This window comes from Macrobrachium nipponense, chromosome 11 (genome assembly GCF_015104395.2).
Source record: "Macrobrachium nipponense isolate FS-2020 chromosome 11, ASM1510439v2, whole genome shotgun sequence".
Taxonomy (NCBI): domain Eukaryota; kingdom Metazoa; phylum Arthropoda; class Malacostraca; order Decapoda; family Palaemonidae; genus Macrobrachium; species Macrobrachium nipponense.
In genome coordinates, this window is record NC_061087.1 from 56,279,239 (window position 1) to 56,288,636 (window position 9,398).

At 38.8% G+C, this 9,398-nt stretch overlaps 1 protein-coding gene across 1 annotated transcript; it reads right to left on the bottom strand.

Moving 5' to 3' along the window:
* Positions 1 to 2,279: 2,279 nt before the first annotated feature.
* On the bottom strand, positions 2,280 to 2,684 carry LOC135208795 (uncharacterized). The gene has a single exon (XM_064241330.1). The coding sequence runs from the start codon at positions 2,682 to 2,684 to the stop codon at positions 2,280 to 2,282; it is 405 nt and encodes a 134-aa protein (XP_064097400.1).
* Positions 2,685 to 9,398: the final 6,714 nt, after the last annotated feature.

Consider the following 9,398-nt stretch of genomic DNA (forward strand, 5'->3'; position numbering starts at 1 on the left):
TATCTCTATACATAAATTGGAAAATGTCTGTTTGTGTGTTTGTTTGTATGAACGCTATAAAAATCCACATTTCTTGACCGATTTTGATGAGATTTTTACATAGACTCCCCTCCCCCAAAAATGTTTAGTCTAATCCGAAATTCGAGGGCCGTTTCTAAGGGGTCATAACCCCTCTTTTTCGTACCCTCTCATTTATACAAATTGACATTGAATTCTATACAAATTCATATTTATTGACCGATTTTAATGAGATTTTAAATGGAAGTCAATATCAAACCTGGAAAGGTCATGGTGAAAACAGAATTAAAATTGGACCATTGATTGGGTAAAGGGGGCTTGTGGGAATAGGGTGAAATGTAAAAATTACCGAAAACAACGGACTTTGCCCAGCAATTTTGACCTTTTACATTTCACCATTTCTCGGACCCCATCCCCATTGGGGCTGAACTTGGACTTGAAGGGCACCAGGAGTGTCTCTACTCATCCAAGCGACCCCGAAATCTATGGATTAGCTCTGATATCCGTAGTTTTCAGTTATTTTAAATGTCACCACATTCCACCCCTTCTCACGCCCCCCTAGTGGGGCGGATTAGCTCAAATATTCAAAGGAATTGTGCATTTTGTGATACAAGCACCAATTTTGGCACAAGTGTATATTAATATATTGTGAAAATTTTCAGGTATTGGGCCACTTGGAATTTTTTCTTTATGTCCACCATATTGGATTTCAAAATGGCCACCACTTGAAATCTACGTTTGTTATTATCTTTGGACATAATGAAGCTATTGACTTGATTCTTGTATCTAAATATATGTTTTGGGGGGTAAGGAATCCAATGGTACCAATTGCCACTTGGTATTGTCTTTCACAGTCTGTTATATAATTGTATTTGGAAATTATCTAGGCAAATATTGGATTCAACACAGTACTTTGCAAAGAATGATTTTATTGAATACTGACATGCTACATGGTCTAGTATGAGGCTAGGTGGACTGACATTCTACAATGGTCTGCTATCTGATGCTAGGTATATACCGGTACTGAGGATACTTGTACATAAACAATTTCATGTTAACGAGTTCAGCATTGGCACAAGTACATGCATGTTGTGGAATCACCGTCACAATCACAGAGGGCTGTGCACTGAAGGGCAGCCTCTTTGCACTTGCAGCGCCTCACACACCCTTTCTTGCACTTGCAAGAAACCAGCTCAATGCAGCTGCGAGCTGCTTCAGGTAGCCTGGTCCAGTAAGGTGTATATTGTCCTTCTCTAGTCCTTGACCAATCCCAGTTGGTTGGTGGAGAAGCTCTGGTGCTGGCAGCAGTATCCGGCCCCACACATGTCCACCTTGATACACTGCCCTCTTGACATGTTCCTCCAGAGCTGCCTTCGTTGGAGGGATGAGCTGCACATGGTTCTTCCTTGCGAAGAGTTTCCTCCTGGCCTTGTCAGTGTCTGTGCATTTGCTGATTCGGTCATACAACAGTCTTCTTGCCACGTCTAGCAAAACTAGACACATTGGCAGTGCACGAGCCTTCTCTCATCCCAACCCAGCTGCTATTTTTTGTGCTCCTAGGTATCGGAAACTCTGGCCTGTTTTGAAAACCAGCCACAGTTTGTCTTCTGATTTCAACTCTTGTGCCAGAGACACTGCCAGCACCACAACATCGGTGTCTACAGTCCGGATGAGTATTGCATCTGGTGGCTGTCGGCTGGCATGTAATGCAGACCAAGATGTGTTGTCATTGTTCACTGTATCAGTGTTGTCTTCCAGGACTCGCTTTGCATTGCCTAGCCATTGGTATTCCTCATCAGAGTGCTATTTGAAGTCTCCTATGGTCAATGATGTCACTGTAGCAGCTGAGACTGGCGACTTCTTGATGCTGCTAGTGACAGGGGGTACTTCAGTGTAGTAGTGCGGCAAGGGGGTGACTGTCTCTGACTGTGCATCCCCAGATCCTCCAACAATGACGATGCTCCGATCCACTCCTTCACCAGTGTAAGAAGGATGTTGTATCAGGGAGATAGCGGTACCATGGAAGGATTCCTTTGATGCTGTCGCACTGGGGTTGTGATCTATGTTGTCCACAGTGGCAGTTGTGACGACTTTGCCACTCATTTTCGGAGGGCAGACCACTTGTTCTCCGCGAAACTGTTGGCAGACACTGTTACCCTTCTGTGCTGAGAGCTGGAGCACTCTATCACAGGAGATGCTCAGGTCAAGGTGTGACACTCTGTCGACCGATTCCTTGCATGTATGAGCATGCAGCATCATCCCTATGTATATTGGAAGTGGGTCTCCTGTGCAACACTGTGCCTGACACTGGTGGATGATTTGGTGCCACGTGTTCGCTTGTGTTTGATGCTGTTGAACTTCAATATCTGGGCTGCAGAAATTGCTGCAGGGTTAGTGCCTGCCATCTGTTCCTTGATGTTGGGTCCCTCTAGGATCATACTGACTAGGGCAAGCAGCAACGATGCCACAGATTCTTCTTGACATCCTTCAGGGAATCCTGTGAAGGGCTTGGCTTCTCCAAACATGTGACGATGAACAATCTGTGCAGCATGGGCAAGATGGATTGCATCACTATCACTGTCCAGCTCACAGGCTTTTGCAAAAGCAGCACCGACATCTTCTTCAAATGCCATCAGGATGTCTCTCCCCTTGGCGTATGCCCACATGTCAGGAAACTGAGCCAGCAGTCTCTGTTTCAGTCGTGTGAAGTGGACTCTCGTGTCCACCTGGACTCCTAGCTGTTCCATTCTGGACTGATAGAGCTGGATAAGGTCAGCCAATCTGAATACTGGTGCGTCTCCTCCTTTTGTCTCGTTTCTTCAATGTAGAGGACGAGTTCAGTGGAGACAACTGACGACATTTCTTGCTCTTGGTGTGTGTCCTGTGATCCTGTTGACTGGGCCTTTCTTGTGCAATTGTAAAGTCCTATCAAGCAACGTGGGTGATACTGGGCTTCCAACGCTATCATGTCCCCACCACTGAGACGGCCCAGGAGTTCTGTATCACCAAGAATGGTTGCACAGACAAGCACCCGTCTGTCCAGTTGGAATGTTGCAGCTTTGCGAAGACTGTTAGCCCCAGCAGGTTGTTCACAGAAGAAACAAGTTTCTGGGACTTTCTTCTCTGTACTCGATGAGCATGAATGTAACCTGGTGTGTTTGCATGTAGCTTGTTCCTCATTGCTCTCACCTTCTTTCTTGAGTGCTCTCTTTTGTGCTCTCTGCAGTTTGGTGTTGCTGTACTGGAGCCTGCATGTCTGATGATATTTTGCAGTGTCTGCAACCATCACAGCTTCATTGCCATGATCATCATCAAGTCTTTCCAGGTGAAATGATTGTGGAAGCTCTCCAAGTTCACTAAATTTGACCAAGTTCTCTGCGAGTGAACTGTACCAACTCCCAATATCTTTTCTCTTTGATTAGTCAGGTTTGGTCAGTGCCTCCATCTTCTCCTCTTGACATATGAGGCATAACTTCCAGTCAGTTGTGGTGAGGTGCGGGGATGTTGATGGTGAAGTTCGCTCACCAGCAGCAGCAGCTCATCTGAAGCTCTTGGACATGGTGGAACTGTCTCCCGAACCTGCAATGAAATTGACAATGTTAACATTTCTGTTGTCACCACTACTATACCACTACTATCAACAATATTACACTACTATGCCACTATAACTACCACTACCACCACCACCACCACCACAACTACCACCACCACCACCACCATCACCACCACGTAAACATACATTTAGACATCAGAATTCAAGTCAATAGCTGCATTAGACCCAGAGATAATCGCAAATGCAATGTTTAAGTGGCGGCCATTTTGAAAGTCAACATGGCGGCCAATACTTGACAATACCAAGTGGCAATTAGTACCATTAGATTCCTTGCCCCCAAAAACATACATTTCGATACCAGAATCAAGTCATAGCTTCTTTATGTCCAAAGATAATAGCAAACGTAGATTTCAAGTGGTGGCCATTATGAAATCCAATGTGGCAGACAAAAAGAGAGAATTTCAAGTGGCCCAATATCTGAAAATGTTTGCAATATATCAATGTACATTTGTGCCAAATTTGGTGCTTGTATCGCAAAATGCACAAAAGGTTTGCTATGCTGCCGCACTACCCCTTCCTATCAGTGCTGAACTAGGACTTAAAGAGCATTGAGAGTGTCACTATTTATCTAAACAACCTCAAAAACTATGGATTACACTCTAATGTATGTAGATTTCGGTTATTTTTAAGTCACCCCCCTTCCCCCCCCCCCTTTTTTCATCCGTTCCTGTCGGGGCTGAACTTGGACTTAAAAGCCATTAGGAGTGTCAATATTTATCTCAGTGACCTCTAAAACTGTGGATGAGACACTAATAGCTGTCATTTTCGGTTGTTTACATGTCATCCCCTTCCCACCCCTTCTTACCAGACTTCCAATTGGGGCTGAACTTGAACTTGAAGGGCATTTGGAGTGACACTATTCATTTCGACCACTTCGAAGACTATGGATTAGACAATAATATCTGTAGGACACCATAGTTCACCATCTGTGTACATTTCAAAATTTTCATCGCAAAATTTAATGTATTGCTCTTCTCATGAAAGTAGGGCGCCACCTGACTAAAACTGTTAGTGGGCCCATCTAGAGGCACCCAGTGATTTTCGGTAACTATTTCCGGAAGAGAAGTTCAAAACGTGTTTTTGTATATTTACTTTCCTTGTATATATACGTTACGTTTTCACGATTTTGTGTAGAGTTGACAATATCAAAAGTGCAACTAAAGAGTACTTGTTTAAGAAGCAAAACTATTTGAGTCCCAGTAGGACGGAGCCAGTGCCTTCGGGTCAAAACACTTATATTGAAATGGTATTTTTGTTAAGAAAACAAAGTGTAAAATGAGTTTTATATATAATAATAATATATTATATATATAATAATATATATATATTATATTATATATATGTATATATAATATATATATAATATATTTATATAATATATATACATATACATGTACATATATATATATATATATATATATATATATATATATTATTATATATATATAAAACTCATTTTACACTTTGTTTTCTTAACAAAAATACCATTTCAATATAAGTGTTTTGACCCGAAGGCATTGGCTCCGTCCTACTGGGACTCAAATAGTTTTGCTTCTTAAACAAGTACTCTTTAGTTGCACTTCTGATATTCTCAACACTACACAAAATCGTGAAAACGTAACTTATATATACAAGGAAAGTAAATATACACACACACACACACACACACATATATATATATATATATATATATATATATATATATTATATATATATACATATATATATATATATATATATTTATATAGATATATATATATATATATTATATATATATTGTTACGAAGTGCCAAGTATCTGGTTACTACACTTACCATTCATTCATTGTTACCTCACAAAAGATGGACACCTGAACCCTCATCACAGGTATTAAACGAATGAATACTCTAAAGGCAACAGTGATCCCTTAACACTTACCAGTATTGCAGAAAATCAGACTAAGTTCATCAAAACAGGTGTGAGGTAATCTTGTAAGTAATTAAATTAATCAAAGGGCATCACTCCATCAACAACTTTAAAAGTCTAAGTATTTCCCTGATTTCAGAAGTCTAAGTACTTCCCTGGTTCTAAGTCACTTCAAGTAAATTGAAGGAATACAGATCATTTACCACTCTATGTTTCTACCTAACATAAATATAATCAAATGCAAATATACTGGTTAGAAATGAAATACTTATAAGAATTCAAATACAAAAATATTTATTAAATTATTCAAAATTTATAAGTAAAATTCACAATATCAGGGAAAATTACTGTTACTTGAAAACAAAGTAAAGTTTAATTAATTCTTGAATCAAACTAAGTCAAATTAAATCAAAATTAATTTATCATAAAATTCAAAGAAATTAATTCAATTGAAATTCAAAAGTGTTAGGCAATAATTGAAAATTTGAAATTAATTCACAAGTGCTGAACAATAATAAAACTTGAAAAGAATTCTAAGTAAATGCAAATTAATTCACAAATGTTAAATTTAATTAAATGTGCAATGATTAAGCAATGAAAATAACTAAGTCAATTAAATTGTGAATGCAAATGAAAATATAAAATAAAAAGGCACACTTCAATAAGAAAATGAACAAGTGCACAAACAATGGAACAAACATAAAACACAAAAATACGCAATGTGTAAAAGTGTAAATCTTTTTCACTCAAAACATTGTAACCATCAGTTTTTACCAAATCTTCATAACCATCTGTTATTAGTTAACCACTGTTCCTATCAGTTATTAGTTAACCACAGTTCCTATCCGTTATTAGTTAACCACAGTTCCTATCCGTTATTAGTTGCAACTAATAAAAATATAACACACTTTTCCTTGGTATACCAACTTCTTTCTTTGCTGCAGGCTTGTTTCACTTTACCAAAACCCAGGCGCCGTTACGAAACAATGTTTGTTCAGATTCCACAAAAATAAATAACACTAAAAAAACTCTAAGAAATATCAAATATGAAATTCTAAGTTACGAGTGACCAATTTACGTTACGCTAATATAATCTCAAGGATGTCGCGGGAGAGAGAGAGAGAGAGAGAGAGAGAGAGAGAGGGAGATGTTAACGCCTCGCGGTTCTAGGACATAATGAATTCTCTTCCCTTGCGAAAGCTGGACAGGGCAGATGACAAAATGTTTTGAGACAATAATGCTTCTAGAAGCTTCGAAATCTTACGCAATCTTACTCACAAAATGTGTAACCTCCACATGACTTTGATCAAAGACATACACGTATGAGTCCAGTCTGTTAAAAAAAAGACATGTACTCAACTCGATCGACACGGAAGGCTTATCACATACGATGACAGATTCCCAAAACACATTGAAGATTTGAGCTCGCTTATCAAACGCGTTGACAGATTAAGAAAGCAAACGGATCTCACAGACCCTCTAATCTCACAGTGCTGACATAAAAGGGAAACAACTGTAGTTTCGAATAGACAAAGAAAATCTCTCTTTTTTACATTCTACGTTATATATATATATATATATATATATATATATATATTATATATATTTTTTTTTTTACAATATGTTATGCAAAATCTGAACACACATTTTTAAAACATCCTATTTCTAAGCTATCTAGGAATCTGAAAAAAATGTTGCACAATTCTACATGACATTTCAAAGAGAGGAAATATGCATTTTGACAGTAACAATATATAATAATAATAATAATTAATATATATATATATATATATATATATATATATATATATATATATATATATATATATATATATATATATATATGTGTGTGTGTGTGTGTGTGTGTGTGTGTGTGTGTGTGTGAACTTAACGGTCAATTGAGAGTAAAAAAAATAATTTTACTTTTCTTTACATTGGTAAATTAGGTGTTGGGCATTTTTGTCTACCGGTACCCTCACAGTTTAACGACGACCACTAAATTCACTTTCCCTGAAGAACACCGTCAGACCAAGAAAAAGCAGATAACAAAATTACCCCCGGAAAAGTTCGTCTTACAGAGAGAAATGACATATGTTTTCATCAAGTTCTAAGTGTATTATTCTATTTTTTTTTTCAACTGAACCATCGTTGCAAGAAGTAAGGCTTTGATGTCTGTCCTTTTCTTTATATTGGGCTCATTTTACACTTTGTTTTCTTAACAAGAATACCATTTCAATATAAGTGTTTTGACCCGAAGGGATTGGAACTGATTAATTCAGTACCGGTGTAACACCGGCCTGTTGGTGCTTGACCTCCGTCCTACTGGGGCTCAAGTAGTTTTGCTTCTTAAACAACTACTCTTTAGTCGCATTTTTTATATTCTCAACACTACACAGTTCATTCTCAAAATCGTGGAAACGTAACGATTATATATATAAGGGAAGGAAATATACGAAAACGAGTTTTGAACTTCTCTTCCGGAAAATAGTTACCGAAAATAACGGGGTGCCTCTAGATGGGTCCACTAACAGTTTTAGTCAGTCGGCGCTCTACTTTGATGAGAAGAACAATGCATTAGATTTTGCGAAGCAAATTTTGAAATTTGTATAGATGATGCACTACGGTGTACTTCCGCAGTTGCATTGAATCCTGCGTATTTCACTCATTCACGAGTACTGGAATCTTTGGGAGACATAAGAAAAATAAAAACATTTTCAACATGAACAGACAACTTTAGATATCTATTAGCCCACGTAATAAGAATTTATTCTCTCGTCCTTGAATTATTTCACGAACAGCGCTAGGAATGGCAACTGAAAATTGCACATGAAACCCACTGAATAGAGACATCATTCACACCCGCCGTTTGGGGAAGTTCTTGTAGTGCTCCTTCGAGCTTGTTGACACGACTCTTCTCTCGCCGCTCAACTCCTGTTGCATAATTTCCATCACCGTTCGATGTTCTTGTTTCCCTTCCGCCCTGGATATTGCGACATGTTTTCCCTTCATCTGTAAGGCCCGACAAAATCATGGAGATGAAATCGACCGATGGGCCAGACGGATTTGTTTAACTCCTCACCTCGTAGAGAGGATAATTTTAAAGATCGACTAAAGAAGACTTACAAAGAGGCTGTGCCAGGCCGGGCTATAACCCTCAATCCACTCCACACCTGTCCGGGCTGGTTGTAGCCAACGGAGAAGCGGCCACATTTAAGCTTTACTCGGTCATTATTAAAACAAAAAGCCCAACACTCCACGGATCTCATGAGGTTAACGCCGTGACACCGGATCAGAGAGAGGGAAGGTTAAATGTTTACCCAGGGGAAGAGGGAGTAAGATGTATGAATAAATGCAATAAAAAAAATGAAAAACTTTGAATCTCAATACGTTCTCGTGTAAGCGTGTGAATGTGTGTACACGCCAAAGGTGGTATGCCAATTATCTCCACCTTTTGGAGGCATTTAAGAGGGTTTTATTATCCTCGTCTGAAGACATTTGTTTTTACGGAGTTTTTTTTTTTCTTTTTTTTCGGAGCCGGTTGACTCTTATCTGCGAGGATCGAACTTTTAATAAACATTTCTTGTGCTTCGGTGTGTGGTTGATGGCTTCCCCAGTGGATCTGCTCTGCTGCACCTTTCCATTCTTCTAACGGTCGTTGCCTCCTGTTAACTCGGTTTTGCTGCTATGACGTTTGTTCCTGCTGGTTCGGTTCTGTTACTCAATGCAATATGGAATGGCAAAGGACAGCGTTGACGCCATTTTTATGAAGATGGCAATAGACTGACAAGATTAAAATGATTAATATCATAAGCAGTAGTGGTATAAGAAGTACTATTATTAGGTGTTGTTGCTGTTGTTTTGC

Bases quoted from the DNA above. Each gene is read 5' to 3' on its own strand.
- LOC135208795 (XM_064241330.1), bottom strand. From the start codon at position 2,684: ATGTGGGCATACGCCAAGGGGAGAGACATCCTGATGGCATTTGAAGAA.